A 24,305-nucleotide genomic window follows, 5' to 3' on the forward strand; every position below is an offset into this window, starting at 1 on the left:
CCAGGGGCAGGACTTGGCACTTCCCTCTGTTGAACTTCATGAGGTTCCTGTCAGCCCATTTCTCCAGCCTCTCAAGGTCCCTCTGGATGGCAGCACAATCCTATGGCCTATCAGCCAGTCCTCCCACTTTTGCATCATCAGCAAACTTGCTGAAGGTACACTCTGTCCTGTCATCCAGATCATTGCCCTGGAAGCCAAAAGGGCTAACCATATCCTGGGGTGTATCAAGCACAGAATAGCTAGCCAGTCGAGGGAGGTGATTGTCCCACTCTACACTGCACTGGTGCGGCACCACCTCAAGTACTGTGTGCAGTTTTGGGCACCTCAGTATAAAAGAAGGACATCAAACAGAGTGTATCCAAAGGAGCACGACCAAGATGGTGAAAGGTCTCAAGGGCAAGACTTATGAGGAGCAGCTGAGGTCACTTGGTTTGTTCAGCTTGCAGAAGAGAAGGCTGAGAGGTGACCTCATCACAGTCTACAAATTCCTCAAGGGGGGCAGCAGAAGGGGAGGTGGTGATCTCCTCTCTCTGGTGACCAATGATGTACTAACATTTACTAATTTCATAAGTGTCATTAATATTACAATGCAAATGCTCTCCTGCTACTGTATGTACCCATATATTCTCATTAAAGACTTTAGGAATGACAGCAAATCAGCATAAAGGTATTATTTTTGTATGACTGGCCCTCATCTGTCCAGTTCCTAGCAATTGGAATATTAACTCATCTGTAGCTGCATTATAATAAGGGCCCTCAATGATTTTAGGCCATCCTTCTTTGAATTTATCTCGAACCAAGTCAGGGAACATTCATTCCAAGGTTTGTCCATGACTACTGTTGTGGTTTAAGCCCAGCCGTGTCCTGGTTTCAGCTGGGATAGGGTTAATTTTCTTCCTAGTAGCTGGTATAGTGCTATGTTTTGAGTTCAGTATGCGAAGAATGTTGATAACACTGATGTTTTCAGTTGTTGCTAAGTAGTGTTTAGACTAAAGTCAAGGATTTTTCAGCTTCTCATGCCCAGCCAGCGAGAAAGCTGGAGGGACACAAGAAGTTGGCACAGGACCCAGCCAGGGCACCTGACCCAAACTGGCCAACAGGGTATTCCATACCATGTGACGTCCCATCTAGTTTAGGAACTGGGAAGGGGGGGCGGGGAATCGCCGCTCGGGGACTAGCTGGGTGTCGGTCAGCGGGTGGTGAGCAATTGCCCTGCGCATCATTTGTACATTCCAATCCTTTTATTTTTGCTGTTGTAATTTTATTATTGTTATCATTATCATTATTAGTTTCTTCTTTTCTGTTCTATTAAACCGTTCTTATCTCAACCCACGAGTTTTACTTCTTTTTCCCGATTTTCTCCCCCATCTCACTGGATGGGGGGGGAGTGAGTGAGTGGCTGCGTGGTGCTTAGTTGCTGGCTGGGGTTAAACCACGACAAGCTGGTAACAAAGCACCACGAGGCTGCTTGCTCACTCCTCCCCAGTGGATGAGGAGAAAATATAAAGAAAAGCTCATGGGTTGAGACAAGGACTGGGAGGGATCACTCACCACCTATGGTCACGGGCAAAAGACAGGCTCAACTTGGGGAAGAAAAAACAAAATCAATTTAATTTACTACAAATCAAATCAAAACAAAGATAATGAGTAGCAAAATCAAACCTTAGAACACCTTTCCCCCACCCCTCCCTCCTTCCTGGCTCAACTCCACTCCTGGTTTTCTCTACCTCCTCCCCCCCCCCACGTTGGCGCAGGGGGACAGGGATGGGGGTTGCAGTCAGTTCACCACACATTGTCTCTGCTGCTCCTTCCTCCTCAGGGGGAGGACTCCTCACCTTCTTCCCCTGCTCCACCGTGGGGTCCCTCCCATGGGAGACAGATCTCCACAAACTTCTCCAGCGTGAGTCCTTCCCACGGGCTACAGTTCTTCATGAGCTGCTACAGTGTGAGTCCCTTCCACAGGCGGCAGTCCTTCAGGAACAAACTGCTCCAGCACAGGCTTTCCCACGTAGTCATGGCCTTCTTTGGGGGCATCCACCTGCTCTGGTGTGGGGTCCTCCACAGGCTGCAGATGGGCATCTGCTCCACCGTGGACCTCCGTGGGCTGCAGGGGGACAGCCTGCCATCTCACCACAGGCTGCAGGGGCATCACCTCCTCCAGCGCACCTCCTTCCCCTCCTTCTTCACTGACCTTGGTATCTGCACAGGTGTTCCTCTCACATTCCAATCTCCTCCCCCACTGTAGGTTCCCCTTCTTAAATATGTTATCCCAGAGGCGCTACCACCATCACTGATTGGGTCGGCCAGGGCTAGAGGTGGGTCCGACTTGGAGCCGGGGAAGCTTCTAGCAGCTTCTCACAGGAGTCACCTCTGCAGCCCCTCCCCCACTACCAAATACCCTGCCACACAAACCCAAAACAACTACTTTCAATAGCTACTCAAATCTGACATAACGTGATATACTAGTTAAGTGAAACACAGTATAAGAAAAAGGAGGCACGACTTCTTGTGATATATTTTTGGTGGTTAGTAATTGGGATCATAGCAATACATTAGTATGTTGCCAGAGGTGCCAATTGCCTTGCCAGTCTTGTACTGAAGTTTGTAAAGCTGTTGATAGCCAGCATGCAGTCATTCCGGTTACACCAGCTTCAGATTCTCCCAATACTGACAATTTATTTTCTAAGGTTTCAATATTGAATGAATTCAATATTTCTGTTCCCTTACTAATTCCACCCAACAAAGTTTGGATGATATCTCTCTTAGTTCTGTGCCCGATTAGTCTAGGATTTTGTAGACACCAATCATAGAGAAGGTCACTATAATCAGCACAAGTCTTATTCCATGCACTAGTGCGCACATTGGTGAGGTTCAAATGTATGTTCATTGGCGTTAATTTTGGAGCCGTAATCATGGGCTCTTGTCCATGATGCAATTGCATTAAGTGGAGGGCACTTTTGTTAAAAGGTTGTTTGGGATGTTTTATAAGATACAGAATCAGGAACAAGTGGTATCTTAATTTTGTCCATTCACATTGACTTGCCTATTGGTTATTACTGGTGTTTATGGAAAAATTGCTGTATATTATTTTATTGTTCTTATTGTTTATAGTTAAAGTGTAATTCTTATGAGCCACTAACCTATGATTATTCACCTTACATGTCTGTAATACCCATTTCATTTTATTGTTAAAACCATGTGCAGCTTCCCATCCAGCGTTATCACATATAGTAAAATTCAGGTTAACTTTAGATCTTAGGGTTAGTGTAACATTAACACCTACTATCAATCCTTGACATCATGTTAATACAGATGATATACATCCTGTAACTGTAGTTTCAAAGATGGGTTCTGACTGGTGTTCAACACTTGAGTTGTTCCATGGGCAACATGAAAAGGCAGAACCTGTTAGAGACAGGTCTGGTGTATGTTCCAGTTATCAGTATTTCCACAGTGATAAGGTAGTCACACATTTTCCTGCAAAAGAAGACATCTAGGTCTTGGACATAATCCAAGACTCATTTTTTGTTAACTTACTCCCTTTATTGTCTACAGCATCCCATACTTCTCTTCCTTTGTAGAGGAAAACAGTCCCCCATATCGATCCCTGAGTTGGGTGTTTAACCACAAACTCATCTCCAAGACTTTGATAGGGTTTTACTTCTGTTTTAACAGGAATTCGTGCAGCTACTGACATGAATCGCTTATCTATGGGACTTCCCATAGGAGTTTGCTGCTTATTTAGCCAACTTACAACTCCCCACAAATGGAATCCCCACTTAGAGGTATTAATAGATTTGCTCTTGTGTAGCTGTTGCTTTAGTAGTCCATTCCATCATTTTACTATCCCATTATTTTGAGGTAGATACGGTAGGTGAAAAGTCTATTGTACTCCATTTGAAGATCACCAAGATTGCACTTCTTTTTTCTTAAAATGTGATCAATTATCGAATTGTATTTCTCTGCGAAAAGGAAAAGTAGCAAACCACCGGTTTAAACCAGCAATGGTTGCTAGACCAGTTGCAGCTCTGGTGGGGTGCATGTTCCCCATACCACTAACTATTTCTTCTCCTGTGAGGATGTATTTCAAAGCCTTCAGGTGTTTGCTTTAAGGGACTGATATAATCTACTTGCCAAGTTCCCCAGAGTAGTTTACCTTCCTTGAGATTGGCAAACTGTTGTCCTTTTGACATGAGTCTACAATTTGTTTACATAGACTAAAATGAGGGTATTCTCCATCGCGTGTGGATTCAGTGGGCTTTAAAGTTTGAGGGAGATAGGGCCCCTTTTATTTTGTACCAGCCTTTCACCATGCATACCAGGTTGGGAGTGGGCAACCCGTCCATCACCTCCCTGGGGATTCCCTTCGACATACCCTCTGTCCACAGTGTATATCTTTTATTGTCAGGAGGCCATATTGGCCTTGTCAGAGCGGGGGGGTCGAGAATTCTACGGGGGCTTAACTTTTATTTCCCCATTCTCTTCCACCCTCCTAAGGTCCGCTTTGGATTTTGTCTGTCCCTGAGTTGTGAATCCCATCCGTCTCCCATAATTAATCAATTCCTGTGCTACTTCTCCCCATGTCATCTCCGGGGGGGTCTCCCCTTCTTCGGGGTCAGGGTGCTCTCAAGCGATCTTGTAATTGCACCGCATACAATTTCAAGGCATTGGGCAGTCCCCTTATAAGAGGATGCAACCTTTCGGGGTCTGCCACATATTGCATGGGGGAGGGCTGTTGTGGAACCAGGAATCAATCATGCATCAACTGGAGACACACAGCTTTTTGTACAGTCTCCAAAATGTGACCCACTGTAGGCGTTTTAATTGAAAAGGGGTCTCCCCTCTCCATAGGGTCCAATCCACCTGCCCAATATGCTACTCTTTGGTTCAGGGACCATGGCTCTCTATTGTTATTTGTAGTTAGGAAAACCCCTGGCCCCCAATATCCCCTTGCCTCGTCCTTGCTTAGGAGGATACGGTAGCCCCTGGTAAGGGGGCTACTCTCCGCACATACTCGGGTTCTGTTTCTCAGGGTCCCCGGGAAGATTTTTCCTGAATTTTGGCCAAATCGGTAGGGGAATAGGGGATGATGCGGGTAGTAACTTGTTGGGCTCCTCCTTGACCACCACCCAGTGTCTTGGTCTTAATCAAGGGTCTCATCATGGCTTTCCCCCATCCCAAGAGAATGTATTTCCCTTACCTGTCCTAGGTCTTCAAAAGGGTACGATTTTGATTCCTTTTCCGCATCAGAGTCTGCACGCACATTTTCTACAGTGATCTGGGAGCGGGTCTCATCTAATTGCTCCCTTAATACCCTTTCCCGCTCCAGAGCCTCCGTCAAAGCAGTATGTAGTCTCTGGTTAGCCACTCGCGTGTTGGCGAGTTGGTCGGAGAGGCTCCTTGTCTCATTTTCCAATTGCTCATGCAAAGCCTTCATCAAGTCTTGAAGGGTTTTTATCGTCTCCCCTTCTGCTTGTTGGGCCATGCATTTGTCCCGTTGTGCTGCCACCAAAGCGGCTCCTAAAACCGCACAAACCAACGCCTTCCCTTTTCCTTGCTTCAACCTTCGTTCTTTAGCCAAAACAAAAATTCTGTCCACTACAGCTTGAGGATCATGCCAATTGTTATGGGCCCAAGTCATACCAGGAGGAGAGGGCCGGGCATTGTAGCCCTCTAATCTCTCCAGGAGAGAGGTACAGTCTACAGACTGACCTCCCAGGGAGGCCATAATGAACACACAATTACAGGGATCAGATGCTTTTAGTAGTCCTCTGAGGACTATCTCTACAGTTGGACCTCCCAGGGAGGCTGTAATGAGATCAGATCCTTTTTATTAGAGTCCTCTGAGAACTATTTCCCCTTGCGTATGACTCCTCTCAGAGAGGGTCCACAGTAAGGACCTGGTCCCAATGATCGCTTTAGCAACACCAAGGGAATCCTGCCGACTACGCAAAAAAATGCCACGACCTGGGCTGGACAGACCAGGGAGTTGTGTTGAGTTTGGAATACCCTCAGGCTAAATTAAGGTGAAATGGCACCAAACAATTGGTTAAACATTTTATTCATGGCAGAAGCAAACTGAACTTGGAAGGCGTTAACAGTAGGTGGCGCGGTTTCCCTCAGCAGGAAATGGCATGAAACTACTTCAGTCAACCATGTAACCCGTGGTAACCATATACATCAATTCAGGGAATAAGGAGACCCCACCCGTCGAGTCATGAGGTTCAGAGTGGACCCCCTTGCTTTCTAGACTACTCCTCAGAGAAGACCCTAGGGGTGACTCGATCCACTCCTAGTCCCAGGCTCGGTCAACAGTTTTATGTGATGAATCTACCTCAGTAAACCATGTAACCCATGGTAAACATATGTTACAGAGGCAAGCACAATAATATGCAACAGGTGTTAAAACTCAGATTTATTCTTCAGTATAAAGGTAGTTAGAACTCCAGTAACATTAGTGAACAACAGGCTCAATGATGTAAGGGGAATTAGTGCTACGTAGCCGACTTAAGAATTCTTAAGATTTAAAATGATGACTCAAAATGTGCATATCACTCACCTAAAAGATGAGGGGTCTCAACCTCGAGGAGTTAATTAGGGTGGCGTCCCGACCTAAGGGGAGAGACCCCAACTGCAGACCCGCTGCTCCGAGGAGGACTGATTCCAAAATGACCTCCAGCGGGACCCCGTTTATACCCTTGTCGAATCTGATCTGTGATCATTTTAATCCCCATTGGCCAAAAGGTCACTTCAATGTACCTGGCACATCTCGATTGGTTAGTTCAATTATCAACCTGAGGCCTCTAGGGTTTGGGGTTTTTTTTCCTCTCCTCCCTGTCCAGAGAAGTTTTGTTTCCTGTTGTGAGAGACTGAAAGAGTTAATGTCTCAAACATTGTGGTGGGGCAAGTTCTGCTTAAAGACAAACCCTGCACAGCAAGGAACCAAGGTGAAAAACCCATCAGCTCAGGCATCAGCAACAGGAGGGGGAGGGTGTGCTGGAGAGTGCACAGCTCCCTGTTCTGATACAAAGATCAAAAAATGGCCACATCTGCAGGGAAGGTGAAGTTACTCCACAAAGGACCCCCAAGCCCAAAGGCTCACAAACTGCTCATTAGCCTAATGAGTTCAGGTGCCCTCCCAAAGGAGGGGCAAGGATGATAAAAGGACACCAACTGAAGCCCCAGGTGCACAAGCCCACTGGAACTGGACCCCTCGGCTGACTGAACCAATGCTGGACCCAGGACTGGTGAAATCTTTCTCTCTTCCTTTTTCTCTCTCTATCTTCCTCTCTCTTTCCTTTTCCTTTTCCACAATCACTACACCTCATCCGTTTCAAGACATAAACCATTAACCAAGTCTGAGACTAAGAGTGGATCCAGCCACCCCTGGGCCCTTGTCCGAGGAGGAGTCTGGAAGGCAAGGGGGTCTGCTCTGAACCTTGTGACTCGACGGGAGGGATCTCCTTTTTCCCTGAATTGATGTATATGATTACCCTGGGTTACACGGTTTACAGAAGTAGTCTTATGCCAATTCCTGTTGTGAGAAACCCTGCCACCTTCTACCACGCCTTCCCAGTTCAGTTTGCTTCTGTCATGAATAAAATCTTTAAATGATCGGTTTGGTGTCGTTTCACCTTAATTTAGCTCACGGGAATTTCGAATTAAACACAGACTCCCTGGTCTGTCCAGTCTGGGTCGTGACACCTGTTGGGGCAGGTGTACTGCCACACAATCCACCCCGTGACCACAGTCACGATTCGACTGGTTTCCTTGGAGTGGTGGTACAGTCACCTATTGCCTCCAAAGTTAAAAGGGAGCACAGTCTGATGAATTTGACACTCATTGTGGGTCATCATTCCATTCTGGTCTAGAATTTAAGTGGAATATCAGACACAGGAATATTCAGTGCACGAACAGGTTTTAAGGGAGTATACTTAACTGTTAGCACAGACTTCACTACCACGCGTATGATAGAACTTATTGCAATATAGATGACAATAATCATAACTACAAGCATTATTAAAGATTGGAGAAGGCTGGTCATCCACCCCATCAAAGAAAATCTGAACACATCAAAACCTTTCCCAGCCAATTAGTCCCTGGTGCAGAAGTAATTGCCTCTGAGCCTCTTGCCACTTTCTTTCTTTTGTTGATTTGATCTTGAAGCTGCATTGACACATTTGGAGTGAACACAGCAGTTGTCCATGGACAGGTTCAAAACTCCACATACACCTTTCTCTTTCAGTAGCATCAAATCCAATATGGCTCAATTTTGGATAGTCATCTTACTGGTATGTTGTAACTGATTGTTCAAGAGTCCCAAACTGACAGATGTAACATTGGCTAAGGTTGATAGTTGTAAACTCAGTTCTAGAATGCTCTATCGGTGTTCCCTTGGGTACCATATGCAGTCGCCCCCATGGATTTTCAGGGCATGGTGTACCATTCCAACTCCACCCTGTGATCTCATGGGTTAGTTGGAGGATATAGTCACATCTGGTGTTCCATACCGAACTAGCATTTACCACACCTGGTGACCAACTATAAACAACATGAGTATAACCTCCTCCCCATCCAATCTGAACCTCCAGCTGTAATTGTTACATTGCTCCCATGTGAGCTCAAGGGCTCGCGATATATTGATGTCCATCATTTTTGCCACGACATTGTCATCCAGATATTCACCATCCATGCCTGCCACCATCATCGCTACCAGTAGAAGCACTGGAATGGCTCATTTCTTCATTGTCCTGTAAGAAAGCACAAGGCTAGGCCTCGGTCTTAAAACGGGGTCACAGGGTTAGAAGTCCGGGATTATCCACCAGGCACTGATGCAGTGAGACTTTCCACTGCCATCTAAGGCTTCCCAGGCATACAAGCCTCTAGGTTTTGCTAAGGTCATAGGAACAATGCCAATGGAGGGCAGTTTCACCATGACAGGTTGGCCCACCTATGTCCCCAGTGGGAACTGGCATCTCTGATCCTCTGGTATAGAGTCATTGCCCCTTAATGGTCCCATAGGACAAAATGCTCAAATTTTTGGACTTCCATAATTTCCCCACCGGCTGTTAACCGTAAAAACTGCCTGTGGTAATCGTGTGTCCCAGTTATGGCGTGAGACATCAGCATGTCTTTTGATCAAGCCATTGGTTCGCTCAACTATACCATTGGCTTGGGGGTAATATGGGGTGTGAAACACCCATTTGATGCCATCCCCTCCAGCCCAGTCTTGTATCACTGTGGCTGTGAAATGCGACCCATTATCACTTTGAATACATTCAGGAATAGGTAGAATACCAAACAATTCTCGCAAAACCTGGACTGTCTGGTCTCCAGTAGCTGTGCCAATGGCTGTTGCCATAGACAATCCTGATACTACCTCCACTCCTACCAAAATATATTTTCTCCCATGGGAAGGTTTCAGAGGACCAATGTCATCAACCTGCCACATGCTCCAAAGAACCTTGCCTTGTCTGATATGCCGGGCCAGAGCTTGGTTTGGGTGATTAGCCTTAAGCCTTATTCGGCATTGCAGGCAAGCTGTGAGAATTGCTTCACAGGTTTTCATAGACACTGGCCAACCCCGAGATCGGCATTCATAATAGAGATCTGCTTTCCCTGAGTGGCCTCATTTGATATGCAACCATTCTGCTAGTCTATCCCAATCTTCCTTCTCACTGGTGACCATCCTGATTTGGGCCAGGTGGTCCACCTGTTGATTCCATTTCGCAGCTAGGGTTCTATCCTGAGCATGTCCCTTCACCCATCCCACCTTTAAAGGTCAGGACCTCCCTATTGCCAGGAGACATTGCCAGTCTGTCCTCCACACTTCCGTACGACCTACTTCCCACTTACTAGATTCCCACTGACATATCCACTCTGTAGTGCCCTTAAAGGTCACATAAGAGTCAGTATAGACGATGGTAGCACCATTCTCTATGGCCAGTAATAAAGCCTGTAGTTCTCCTACTTGTGCAGTACCTTCATCCTCTTCCTCGACCGTCTTCCCAGTAACGATAACCAATGTCACTGCTTTATATTGCCATTCTGATCCCACTCGACGGGCAGATGCATCTGTGAACCACACTCCCTGCACATCTGAGCCTGCCACAAATTCGGGTGCCTCCTCAGTCGGAGAAGGTTTCTAAGGCCAACCCAACAAGGCCGGATTGGGGTTCACAGGTTGCTGTAGTTTGAAAACCTTAACTGGAACCTCCTTTAGCGGGAGCAGCTGATTTAACCCTTCTAGGTATGCATACCATTTCCTAACTGTGGCCTTTTGGGCTACTCCCTCGGGAGGAGGTGACCCATTGAGGATTGAATTTAAGAGAGGGAAAGGGCCCTGTACTATAACATCTTGTGATGTACGCAGCTTTTCAGCCTCTTTAACTGCTCTAGTGAGGGAGAAGACCCCCTTTTCCCAATCTGAGTATAATTTTTCAGTCTCCTTAAATGCAGTGGAAGAGAATAATAAAGGCCTAGATGGTCCCTTTTGAAACATGTCACAGTACGAGGCATGTGTGGTAAATACCCATTCCACCTTTAAGGGATCTCGTGGGTGCAACGGGCCTAGTCTCTGATAAGCCTTAAGCTCATCTTTCAGAGTGTTAAGGGCTTCCCTCTGGCAGGACCCCATTTATACCCTTGTCGAATCTGATCTGTGGTCATTTTAATCCCTATTGGCCAAAAGGTCACTTCAATGTACCTGGCACATCTCGATTGGTCAGTTCAATTATCAACCTGTGGCCCCTAGGGTTTGGGTTTTTTTCCTCTCCTCCCTGCCCAGACAAGTTTTGTTTCCTGTTGTGGGGGGGTGTACTCCCACACCATATACATCAATTCTGGGAAGAAGGAGATCCCTCCTGTTGAGTCACAAGGTTCAGAGTGGACCCCCTTGCTTTCTAGACTCCTTCTCAGAGAAGAACTTAGGTGCGGCTGGATCCACTCCTAGTCCCAGACTTGGTCAATGGTTTTATGTCTTAAGGGGATGAGGTGTAGGGATTATGAAAAAAGAAAGAGAAAGAGAGAGCAAGACAGAGAGAGAAAAAGGAAAAGAGAAAGATTTCACTGGTCCTGGATCCAGTGTTGGTCCAGTCAGCCTAGGGTCCAGTCAGCCTAAGGGTCCAGTTCCCATGGGCACATGCACGTGGGGCTTCAGTTTGTGTCCTTTTATCATCCTTGCCCCTCCTTCTGGCAGGTACTCAAACTCATTAGGCTAATTAGGTGTCATGCGTGGTTTGTGCTTCCAGAACCTTCAGGAAATTGGCTTGAGGGTCGTTTAGGGAGTAACTTCTCCTTCCCTGCAGGCGTGACCATTGTTTGATCTTTGGCCATACATGGTGAGCTGCCCTGCTCAGCATATCAGAACATCGCATCAGAACACGGAGCTGCACACCCTCTGGCACACCCTCCCCTCCTGTTGCTGATGTTATGTGCTGACCTGTGCTGACTGGCTTCTATTCACCTGTAGTTCCTTGCTATGCAGGGTTCGTTGTTATGCAGAGTTCATCGTTAAGCAGAACTTGCCCCACCACAATGTTTGAGACATGATAACATTTTCAGTCTCTCACACCAATATACGAATCAACTTGTGGATGGGAATCAGGGAGTCTTGGTGCGATATTGCCACTGGTGCACCATCGTGGTAGCAATTGGCACTTGTTGTTCTTCAGCAACCCCACAATCGAAGGGTCTTGAGAGAGACCAGGCAGGGTAGACAGCTGTTCAGTGCCCTCCGTCTCCAAGGCAGCTATACGAAAAGCCCATCGATACCCCTTTGGGTCCTTAAAATACCCTCTCCTGAGGTAGTCTATGCCAAGGATGTTGTCGGGGTTTAACCCCAGCCAGCAACTAAGCACCACGCAGCCGCTCACTTACTCCCCCCCACCCAGTGGGATGGGGGAGAAAATCGGGAAAAAGAAGTAAAACTTGTGGGTTGAGATAAGAACGGTTTAATAGAACAGAAAAGAAGAAACTAATAATGATAATGATAACAATAATAAAATTACAACAGTAGTAATAAAAGGATTGAAATGTACAAATGATGTGCAGGGCAATTGCTCACCACCTGCTGACCGACACCCAGCTAGTCCCCGAGTGGCGATTCCCCGCCCCCCCTTCCCAGTTCCTATACTAAATGGGACGTCACATGGTATGGAATACACTGTTGGCCAGTTTGGGTCAGGTGCCCTGGCTGGGTCCTGTGCCAACTTCTTGTGTCCCTCCAGCTTTCTCGCTGGCTGGGCATGAGAAGCTGAAAAATCCTTGACTTTAGTCTAAACACTACTTAGCAACAACTGAAAACATCAGTGTTATCAACATTCTTCGCATACTGAACTCAGCAGTACACAGCAGTACACAGCACTGTACCAGCTACTAGGAAGACAGCTAACTCTAGCCCAGCTGAAACCAGGACAGATGCACAGAGCCTGTGGACCAGTCACAATGGGGTGTTTCTGCCATTCGTTCCCAGTTAGGCTTACCTCAGCTTCCAATACAGTTAACTCTTGGGATCCCCCTGTCACACCAGAAATACAGATGGGTTCTGCCCCTTTATAACTCGATGGCATTAGAGTGCACTGTGCGCCGGTGTCTACTAGAGCCTTATACTCCTGTGGGTCTAACGTGCCAGGCCGTCGAACCCACACAGTCCAATAGACCTGGTTGTCCCTTTCCTCCACCTGGCTGGAGGCAGGGCCCCTCTAATTCTGGTCAGAGTATTCAGTATTCACTTCTTGTAAAATTGGCTCAGAAGTCCCTTGAAGAGGATCAGAAATAAGATCAGCCCTTCTACTCTGTTTGGAAACTGGAGCGGCATTTTTCCTGGTAGAATCCCCTTTTGTGGTGGTTTTTCCTCGCAGCTCGTGTACTCATGCATTTAGGACCAAGGTAGGTTTTCCATCCCGTTTCCTCATGTCCTCTCCTTGATCACACAGGTAAAACCACAGGGCACCTCGCTATGTGTACCTTCTATATTCTGTCTCTCAGGCAGAGGAACGCTCACGCTAATAGCTGAGACATTGGTCCTTACAAGTGGGGAGTAGGACATATCCTCTTTGATTTGCTGCATGTCCTGGGGACAGCTTCTCCACAGCCAAAATGCAGGCTTGTAGGGAGGAGGAGAGATTTTCTTTGTATTGACGGAGTTGGCGAGCCACTTCATCCACTGTCGGTGCCTCTTCGTCTTTCCAGGCCATTATTGCCAGTGGGTTGGCATAGGAAAATGGTGCGCTCTGTACAAACTTCTGCCACATGGGTCGTGTGCATTGGACTTCGTCTGGATCTTTGGGTAATTGTGGGTTGTCCGGGTCATAATGAATCACCTCTAGCACAGCTAATTCCCTCAGATATTGGATACCTCTTTCCATGGTGGTCCACTTGCTTGATTGACATATAACATCTTCCTTAAAGGGGTACCTTTCCTTCTCTCTTGACAGGAGTCACCTCCAGAGGCTGAGGTCTTGTGTCCCTTTTCCAATTGCCTTGTCAATGCCACCTTCCCTGGCAAGCGATCCCAGCTGCTTGGCTTCCCTACCTTCTAATTCCAAGCTATTAGCCGCATTGTCCCAGCATCAGAGGAGCCAGGTTATAATATGCTCACCTATACGGCAGCCGAAATCTTTTCACATATCCCGCAGCTCACTCAAGAATAGGGACAGGGTTATTACCTCTGGTTCTGCCTCTTCCTCCTGTTCCCGTGATGACCCTGGTTCACCTTCATCCTTCGCTAAGCGAACTGATTTTTTTGTATATTTCTTCTTCTGTATGGAGGCAACTCATACTGGTGCAGGTTGGTCCACTGGATCAGTTGCAGTACTGCTTGCCGAGGTTTGGGTAGCTGCAGTGCTTGTCGCAGGGGCTGGAGGGACTGCAGTGCCCGTTGCTGTGGTTTGGGTAGCCGCAGTGCCTGTCATCTTGTTGTTAGATCCAGAGACCTTCTCTTCCCCTTGAGGGTACTGAGTGGTGTCGAACAGGGCTCAATAGGCATGGGCCAGGCCCCAGCATGTTGCAGTGATTTGTATCTCTCTGGAGCTGCCAGGGTGACAGCATACCTTTTCCAGATATTTTACTAGTTCTTCTGGATCCTGCACTTGTTCAGGGGTGAATTTCCAAAACATTGGAGGTGCCCACTTTTCTAGGTACTTGCCCATACTACCCCACACACCCTGCCACTCATAATTATCCAGCCTCGGGGCAGATCTCTGGGTGATCTTCTTAAATAGTTGTTTAAGCCTAAACAAGATCTGAATCACATTCAGGAACATGCTCATTCCTAGCAGTAGGGCTAGGACCGTGCTGGTCTCAACATCCCAGGAGTATTCAAATTTTTCAAAATTCTCAAACACCATTGTAACTGGACTGAAGGAGAAAGGAGAGGGGAAGAAAGGTACCCCACCCATAGACTGGTTTTCCAAGGAGGGAAGGTAAATGGTGTAATTATTAATAGTTTCCCACACATGGCTCCTGAAGCATAGAGGTGACAATGCTGAGTTCAAATACCGGATTAATCCCACAACCGATAACTTTATCATACCATAAACCAGTGTTATACAATACATGAAAGCGAAAACCTTAATCCACCTCCCACGGATGATAAGCAGCAGAAGAGGGACTACATACAGCAAGCAAGGTGATACATAACAGAACGTTAAAACCAAGAGCAACAACTCTAAGAACACATAAATCAACATAATGACCAGCAACTATTAGGCCAATATAATGAATGCTTGTAACAAATTTGTTTTAACAAGCTCTGGTCAGGTTTGTTGTTATCTCAATCCTTCGTGCCCCACGTTGGGTGCCAAAATGGACTGTCGTGGTTTAACTCCAGCCAGCAACTTACCACCATGCAGCCATTCCCTCATTTCCCCCCACTCAGTGGGATGGGGGAGAGAATTGGAAGGAAAAAGATAAAACATGTGGGTCAAGATAAGAACAGTTTAATAGAACAGAAAGGAAGAAACTAATAATGATAATAATAATAATAAAATTACAAAAATATTAAAAGAAATGAAATATAGAAAACAAGTGATGTACAATGCAATTGCTTGCCACTTGTTGACCGATGCTGTGGTGGGTTGACCCTGGCTGAGTGCCAGGTGCCCACCAAAGCCGCTCTATCACTCCCCCTCCTCAGGTGGACAGGGGAGAGAAAATATAACAAAAGTCTCATGAGTCAAGATAAGGACAGGGAGAGATCACTCACTAATTACCTTTACGGATAAAAACACCCTCGACTTGGGGAAACTTAATATAATTTATTACCAGCAGACCAGAGTAGGGTAATGAGAAATAAAACCAAATCTCAAAACACCTTCCCCCCACGCCTCCCTTCTTCCCGGGCACAGCTTCACTCCCAAATTCTCTACCTCCTCCCCACCAGTGGCACAGGGGGATGGGGAATGGGGGTTGGGGTCAGTTCATCACACATTGTTTCTGCCGCTCCTTCCTCCTCAGGGGCAGGACTCCTCACACTCTTCCCCTGCTCCAGCATGGGGTCACTCCCATGGGCTGCAGTTCTCTACCAACTTCCCCAGCATGAGCCCTTCCCATGGGCTACATTTTTTCTTGAACTGCTCCAGCATGGGTTCCTTCCGCAGCGTGCAGTCCTTCAGTATCAGACTGCTCCAGCGTGGGTCTCCTGCAGAGTCACATGTCCTGCCAGCAAAACCTGCGCCACCATGGGCTCCTCTCTCCATGGATCCACAGGTCCTGCCAGGAGCCTGCTCCAGCGTGGGCTTCCCATGGGGTCACAGCCTCCTTCGGGGGCATCCACCTGCTCCAGCGTGGGGTCCTCCATGGACTGCAGGTGGATATCTGCTCCACCATTAACTTCCATGGCCTGCAGGGGGACAGCCTGCCTCACCATGGTCTTCACCACAGGCTGCAGGGGAATCTCTGCTCCGGCACCTGGAGCACCTCCTCCCCCTCCTTCTTCACTGACCTTGATGTCTGCAGGGTTTTTTCTCTTACATGTTCTCACTCCTCTCTCTGGCTGAAGTTTCTGTTGGGCAGCAACTTTTTTTCCCCTTCTTAAATATGTTATCACAGAGGCACTACCATTGTTGCTGATTGGCTCAGCTTTGAGCAGTGGTGGGTCCGTCTTGGAGTTGGCTGGCATTGGCTCTGTCGAACACAGGGGAAGCTTCTAGCAGCTTCTCACAGAAGCCACCCCTGTAGCCCCCCTCGCTACCAATACTTTGCCATGCAAATCCAATATAGATGCCCAGTTAGTTCCTGAGAAGCGATCCACCCCCCAGGCCAACTCCCCCCCAGTTTATATACTAGTCATGATGTCACATGGTATGGAATACCCTGATGGCCACTTTGGGTCAGCTGCCCTGGCTGTGTCCCCTCCCAACTTCTTGTGCCCCTCCAGCCTTCTTGCTGGCTGGGCATGAGAAGCTGAAAAATCCTTGACTTTAGACTAAACACTACTTAGCAATAACTGAAAACATCAGTGTGTTATCAACATTCTTCTCACACTGAACCCAAAACATAGCACTATACCAGCTACTAGAAAGAAAATTAACTCTGTCCCAGCTGAAACCAGGACAGTACCCTAACAGAAACATATTGCAGGAAGAAAGACTGCTGGAAATTAAAAGTGACTGAGGTTCCAATACATGACAACCGTAATGATTTGGCTTTCCTTTTTGTGGTATTCTGCTTATAAATTGCCAGAAGCAATATTCTTTATTTGCTTCTTACATATGAAGGATTTGCAAAGGTAACTAATTTCATTCTTTGATTCACTTCTTAGAAATACCTTTTTTTTTTTCCTTTCCAAAAGTGTAACCTGAATTCTTCTAATTTATCGTGGTGTTTATTTTGTGGTTTGGTAAAATCATGAATATTACTAGTAGTATTTTGAGCATTCCTTTCTTGTACTATTTGTAACAGAATCATGTTTTGAAGCTTGATATAATTCTGAAAGAATATTACAGACTGCTGAAATTATCTTTAAAGTGCTTGGAAATTGCTCATAAAATGCATAAATTAATTTCCTTATGTTACATATATATCTGTATGCATGTATGGGAATGTTTATACACATAATTAAAAAAAAGTGTGCAAGTTACATTCTTGCTTGTGTATATATAGACACACTGAGATACATTTTTTAAAAAAAAAATCTAGTCAAGAGCTATCTAGTCAATATATATTTGTATGTCCATACAATCTCTAGCATCCATCCCCTCAACATACACTTGTCATCTTTAACAAATCATTCTGCTTGTATAAAATAAGACTAAATACTATACAATTTTAATTTACCTTTAGATGAAACAATGACATTATGACATATCTGGAGAATTACTTTCTGCATTTTGATCATGGCAGGTTTTTTGGGGATCTTTGTTTTGTTTTTTTATGCCTACCATACAATGACAAAGGTTTATTTTCCCTTTGTTCTTTTCAGAGTGCTGCAGCAGCTCCCAGTCCAGTGCTAGGAAACATTCCCCCAGGAGATGGCATGCCAGTAGGTCCTGTACCACCCGGTTTTTTTCAGGTATTCAGAAAAATTATGATTACAGGAATTTTAGGATAGGAAGTCCTCCATAATACTGTTTAAAAGTTTGTAGAAAAGGTCCTCTTCTAAACTATACTGTTTAAAAGTTTGTAGAAAAGGTCCTCTTGAAACTATATGTCATTATACAGTACAATACTTGAGAGGGGGTTTTTTAACAGAAGTAAATAGATGGAAAGGAAGGGATCTCTCTAACTGACAAATATTCAGTTTGTGAAATAGTACAGCACAACTCATTTCAAAATTTCAGGAATAAGAAATGGTACCAATTGATAGTTGGAGCTTGAAAATGCTTGAATATAATTTTATAACAATTTCTTATGATAAAATATTAGAATTGAAATAAGAACTTTGTTGGTCATGCCACAAGCCAGACATTTAAGGTGTTCAAATTTCAATGAAAGTTAGACCTAGAAAATTAAGAATATCTTACTGAGCATCTCTTTGCTTTGAAGATCTCAACCCCAATGCCTAAAAACAAGCCAAGGAATTAGAGCATATGTTGCCTCTCATAAGTTTTGTCATAAATGAAATTAAGTAGCTAGTTACCACTTTGGATACTAGCAGTACAGAATACTAGGTTGGAAAAAATTGCAACTAATAGTGTAAGGCCAAACTACAGTTGTAGTCAAAGATTGGATTGCTCATATGAGTGAGCTTGCATCTCCTGGTCACCAAAGCCCAGTTCTTTTTCTCCTCACTAGCAAAATCACTCTGTGCAGCAGTAGGAACAAATGCTGCTCTAGAACTGAAATAGTCCTTTAAGATGGGGCACAACAGAGATTTCCACTTCACATACTTGAGCTCATGATGTGAAAGGAACAATTCAGATTTCCAGGAGCATGGTTTGGGGAGAAGATAATTATAGAAAGCTTCTGTTCCATAAAAAACAAGTGTTGAAATCCAGGTAGAGATACAGGCTAGCATCATTTTCCTTTTTCCATGAGACGCATAGTCAAAAGAAGCTATTTAATCTGAAAAAAAGAGATGTTTTACACTCTTACATCTTTACAACTCTTTATTGTCTTATCAAAATGTAAAAAATGGCAGGATATCAGCAGTCTTTATTTCATGTTTTTCTTCTGTATGTAAGTGACAACGGATTATTTGTGTGGTGTTCCTTTTCCCACAGTCACAGGGGGAAAGAGTGCTTGCTGTGTTGCAGTATTGATACCTACCTAGAGCAATCCAAAACCTGGCATGAACATGTTGTTTCCTTGACTGACTCAGAATCTGAAGTGTGGTTTTTATAATCATAGAATCATAGAATGGTTTGGGTTGGAAAGGACCTTTAAAGATCATCTAGTCCAAATCCCCTGCCATGGGCAGGGACATCTTTCACTAGACCAGGCTGCTCAAAGCCCCATCCAACCTGACCTTGAATGTTTCCAGGGATAGGGCATCTACCACCTCTCTGGGCAACCTGTTCCAGTATCTCACCACCCTAATCGTAAAAAATGCCTTCCTTATGTCCAATCTAAATATACCCTCTTTCAGTTTAAAACCGTTGCCCCTCGTCCTGTCACTACAGGCCCTGGTAAAAAGTCTCTCTCCATCTTTCTTATAAACCCCTTTCATATATCGAAAGGCTGCAATAAGGTGTCCCTGGAACCTTCTCTTCTCCAGGCTGAAAAACCCCGACTCTCTCAGCCTTTCTTCAGAGGAGAGGTGTTCCAGCCCTCTGACCATTTTCGTGGCCCTCCTCTGGACCTGCTCTAACAGGTCCCTGTCTTTCCTGTACTGAGGATTCCAGAACTGGACGCAGTACTCCAGGTGGGGTGTCACCAGAGAGGAGTAGAGGGGCAGAATCACCTCCCTCGACCTGCTGGCCACACTTTTTTTGATGCAGCCCAGGATACCATTGGCTTTCTGGGCTGCCTCCACACATTGCCAGCTCATGTCCAATTTTTCATCCACCGGTATATCCCCAAGTCCTTCTCCACAGGGCTGCTCTCAATCCATTCATCCCTCAGTCTGTACTGATACCGGGGTTGCCCCGACCTAGGTGCAGGACCTTGCACTTGGCCCTGTTGAACTTCATGAGGTTCCCATGGGCCCACTCCTCGAGCTTGTCAAGGTCCCTCTGGATGGCATCCCTTCCCTCAAGCAAATCAACTGCACCACTCAGCTTGGTGTCATCTGCAAACTTGCTGAGTGTGCACTTGATCCCCCATCTATGTCATTGATGAAGATATTAAACAGTACTGGTCCCAGTACAGACCCCTGAGGGACACCACTTGTCACTGATCTCCATCCGGACATTGAGCCATTGACCACTACCCTCTGGAAGCTGACCATCCAGCCAATTCCTTATCCACCAAACAGTCCATCCATCAAATCCATTTATCTCCAATTTAGAGAGAAGGACGTTGTGGGAGACCGTGTCCAAGGCCTTACTGAAGTCCAGATAGACGACATCCATAGCTCTTCCCTTGTCCACTGATGTAGTCACTCCATCAATACATTTAATACATGAATGAAAAGATACTTGCAAGTTGTCAGTCACTACAGTGAGGCCAGTAGACAGGAAAAATTTCTGTGTTGTTAAAGATTCCTCCATAGAGGAAAGTCTTTCCTTTTCTGTTCCACTAAAGCTTCCATTCTCTTCCCCAAAAAGCCTCAGTACTGGCTTCATATCTCAGAAGAAAAAGATTCTTGTTTGTCAGTATCTGAATTCAGTCTTATTTGAAGCCCCACAGACAGCTTGCTCTTTTTCCAAGGCCTGGGAGTGAAAATAAACTGAGAAAAATCTATTTTCACTGTAACATTTTGTAACATTAATTAGAGCTATAATGAACTAAAAAAATATGTCTGATGAATCTTTTGCAAGGCAGGTTTCAAGAACTGATCTATGCAGTCCAATTAGTTTGGACTGCTCCAGAGATTACCATTCACCTATTCTTAAAATTGCCGAGTCCTTGTCATCATGTATCTCTGTAACATGCAAGACCTGAAATGAGTCCTTTGTAGTTTTAGTTGCAAGAATCCTACTTTCTTCAGTTGAATGGCCTAGTTAACAAACCAAACATTTTTCAAGAGACTATTAGTTTTCTCTGTAGTTAAATGTTTAAGAATATATATAAAGAATTAACATTTTAGTTAGCAAATCCAACTGTAAGTTAGATACTAAATATATTAATATGTTTGGGAGCAATCCTGACAAAAGTAATTTAAGCCAAAATTAAGTCAGTTACATATCAGTGTACAGAAACTATAAGGTGTGTATAAAGCAAATATGTACAGACAGTCCATGATAATGTGTTGTGGTGTTGGGATGAGTGTCTATTGTCAAGAAGCAGTTAATATCTGGTTGTAATGCCTTCAGAGCTGAATCTTACCGATATCAATTTATCTGAGGACAAGAAAATATATTGGCAGACATCAGCCCTGTAATGTAGACCTTGAAAATTGAGGGGCATCATTTGTTTCATAAAAAGTAGGTGAAAAGACAAATAAAGACAAACTCATAGGCAAAACATCCTACTTTCTTAATAGATGCTGTCTTTCTAGTACATCTTTAACTAGTACATCAGTTTCCATATACTGTTCCGCAACTCCACTGATCCTGACTGATCACAAGAGTAAACCAAACCACATAAAATATGTTCACCTGTCTTAGCCTGAATACTGAGGAACTCCAGTCCCTTTCCTATAAATTACCAGTCTTCTTTCACTGAGGGATGAGAATTTACACTTGGACCTGCAGTTGTCTCCTAGATTATGAAAGTGAACAATTCTGTTTTTTAAAGAGTGGGAAGATTATAGAAATAGTGGTAGAATGGTTCACTAAGACTATATTTAGTTTACTAAGACTTTCAATTACAAAAACATTGTAACAGTTCAATGTTTTGCAAACTACAATTAATTTGGAAGATCATCCTGGAATGATAAAGCTGCCTTTTGTTGCATTCATGAAAATGTTTGTATTGGTCTAAGTTACAGCTGTCAACAAGCACTATCTTCTAGCTCTACTTGGCTAACTCTGAATTGCTAGGTGAATTAAATTAATTTCATTTTTCATCAGTACTGGCTCTTAGTTTTGCACTGGAACTTGATTTCAGTGTGTGGTACAAACTACTAACTAGGACACAAGCAAAATGGATCCTCTTGCTACAGCAGTTGCTTCTCATCAGACAATTCAGAGGAAGGTGGAAATTAGGTAGGGACTGTGCTAGGAACCAAGAAATCTTACACGAGTTCCAGTTTCGCTGGAACTGCTGCCCACTGCTGTTAATTCTGTCCTTTATTTTTTATAAAAGAAAGAGAATCCAGTACACTAGTATGACACAGTAATCGCTCCTATAGTCAAACACTGGAAGCTTTGCTAAATGTGGTGAGTTGACCCTGGCCAACAGCCAAACAACCACACAGCCTCTCACTCAGTCCCCTCTCCTGTGGGACAGGGAAAAAATAGAAGGAAGACAAGATGACTCATGGTTGAGATAATGACAGTTTATTAGGGAAAGTAAAAGCTGTGCGTGTAAGGAAAGGAAAAAAAGGAATTCATTCACTGTTTCCCATTGGCAATCAGATGTTTAGCCATGGCCAGGAAATCAGAGCCTCAGCACACGTTAACAGTTACTTGGGATCACAAATGCCATAACCACAAACATCTCTGCTTCCTCCTCCTTTCCCTGAGCTTTTATTGCTGAGCACAACATCATATGCTGTGCAAACACTGTTCATCAACAGCTAAAACACTGGTGTGCTGTCAACACTGTTTTAGTCACAAATCCAAAACCCTACAAGCTGCTATGAAGAAAATTAACTCCATTGCAGCCAGACTCAGTGTCCTGGTTTCAGCTGGGATGTAGTTAACTGTCTTCCTAGTAGCTGGTACAGTGCTATGTTTTGAGTTCAGTATGTGAAGAATGTTGATAACACTGATGTTTTCAGTTGTTGCTCAGTAGTGTTTAGACTATAGTCAAGGATTTTTCAGCTTCTCATGCCCAGCCAGGGCACCTGACCCAAACTGGCCAACAGTGTATTCCATACCATGTGACGTCCCATCTAGTTTAGGAACTGGGAAGTGGGGGGCAGGGAATCGCCGCTCGGGGACTGGCTGGGTGTCGGTCGGCAAGTGGTGAGCAATTGCCCTGCGCATCATTTGTACATTCCAATCCTTTTATTACTACTGTTGTCATTTTATTAGTGTTATCATTATCATTATTAGTTTCTTCTTTTCTGTTCTATTAAACCGTTCTTATCTCAACCCAGGAGTTTTACTTCTTTTCCTGATTTTCTCCCCCATCCCACTGGGTGGTGGGGGAGTGAGTGAGCGGCTGCGTGGTGCTTAGTTGCTGGCTGGGGTTAAACCACGACACTCAGTACACAGCTATAGTGTGCTTAAATCAAAACTGTTGTTATCTTGGGTCTCACGTTGAGTGCCAAAATGACTGTGGTGGGTTGACCCCAGCCAACAACCAAACACCCAGCCAGCCACTCTATATCCTCTTGTGCAGGATGGGGAGAAAATCGAAGGGACAAGACTCATGGATTGGGATAATGACAGTTTAATAAGGAAAGCAAAACCTGCACGTGCCAGCAAAGGAAAAAGAGGAATTAATTTACTACTTCCCATCGGCAGGCAGATATTTAGCCACTTCCTGGAAAGCAGGGCCTCAGCATGCATAATGGTTACTTAGAAGACAAATGCTATAATCACAAACATCCTCACTTCCTCCTCCTTTCCCTGACCTTTTATTACTGAGCATGACATCATATGGTATGGAATATCTCTTTGGTCAATCTGGGTCAGCTGTCCAGGTTGTGTTCCCTCCCAGCTTCTTACATACCACTGTTTTGCACCAGGAGGTGCTGGTCCGTGATGATCCCAGCAAGAAAGGCACTCAGACTCTGTAAGGTAACATTTAAAATGCTATTTATTAGAGTTAACACTATAAGAAGAGAAAAGCATAGATAATCTTATGTCCCTTTAGATGCTGGGAACTCCAAGTGGTGTAGCATCGAACAGGACTGACCCACATGCAGCATGCTGTGCAGACCCTGTCCATGGAGGAGACTCCCACATTTAGGTCATTCAAGCTATTATAGGCTTTTCTTACAAGGAAACAACTCTATTCATCATTTCTGCTGGCAAACCGAAAGGATGCTCTCATGAGAAATTCTTGCTGCACTGTTAGATAAAGGCAAGGCCACGCAGATGGCGTAATCGCAGCAAGCAGAGCTGCCTGAAAGCTCTTCTGTTACACTGAGCCGGTTGAGTTTATCCTGCAGCCAAAGGATTTGTGCAGCACAGCTGTCCTGGTTTCAGCTGGGATATAGTTAACTGTCTTCCTAGTAGCTGGTACAGTGCTATGTTTTGAGTTCAGTATGTGAAGAATGTTGATAACACTGATGTTTTCAGTTGTTGCTCAGTAGTGTTTAGACTAGAGTCAAGGATTTTTCAGCTTCTCATGCCCAGCCAGGGCACCTGACCCAAACTGGCCAACAGGGTATTCCATACCATGTGACGTCCCATCTAGTATAGGAACTGGGAAGTGGGGAGCAGGGATTGCGCGGCTCGGGGACTGGCTGGGTGTCGGTCGGCGGGTGGTGAGCAATTGCCCTGCGCATCATTTGTACATTCCAATCCTTTTATTACTACTGTTGTCATTTTATTAGTGTTATCATTATCATTATTAGTTTCTTCTTTTCTGTTCTATTAAATCGTTCTTATCTCAACCCAGGAGTTTTACTTCTTTTCCTGATTTTCTCCCCCATCCCACTGGATGGTGGGGGAGCGAGTGAGCGGCTGCGTGGTGCTTAGTTGCTG

The 24,305-nt window shown here is 45.0% G+C and overlaps 1 protein-coding gene across 6 annotated transcripts in view; it reads left to right on the plus strand.

Moving 5' to 3' along the window:
- Positions 1–24,305, plus strand: part of LOC138681756 (single-stranded DNA-binding protein 2-like) — a 211,080-nt gene that overhangs the window by 125,942 nt on the left and 60,833 nt on the right. For 3 of the 6 annotated variants that reach the window (XM_069775277.1, XM_069775278.1, XM_069775281.1), the window contains one exon: positions 17,423–17,512. The exons of 2 other annotated variants lie outside the window; for them this stretch is intronic. In XM_069775277.1, coding sequence (XP_069631378.1) covers positions 17,423–17,512 — 90 coding nt within the window. Of the gene's footprint in view, positions 1–17,422; positions 17,513–23,322; positions 23,394–24,305 lie in introns of those variants that run through there. One more of the 6 variants, XM_069775282.1, reaches the window with a different exon arrangement.

This window comes from Haliaeetus albicilla, chromosome W (genome assembly GCF_947461875.1).
Source record: "Haliaeetus albicilla chromosome W, bHalAlb1.1, whole genome shotgun sequence".
In the NCBI taxonomy this organism is placed as follows: domain Eukaryota; kingdom Metazoa; phylum Chordata; class Aves; order Accipitriformes; family Accipitridae; genus Haliaeetus; species Haliaeetus albicilla.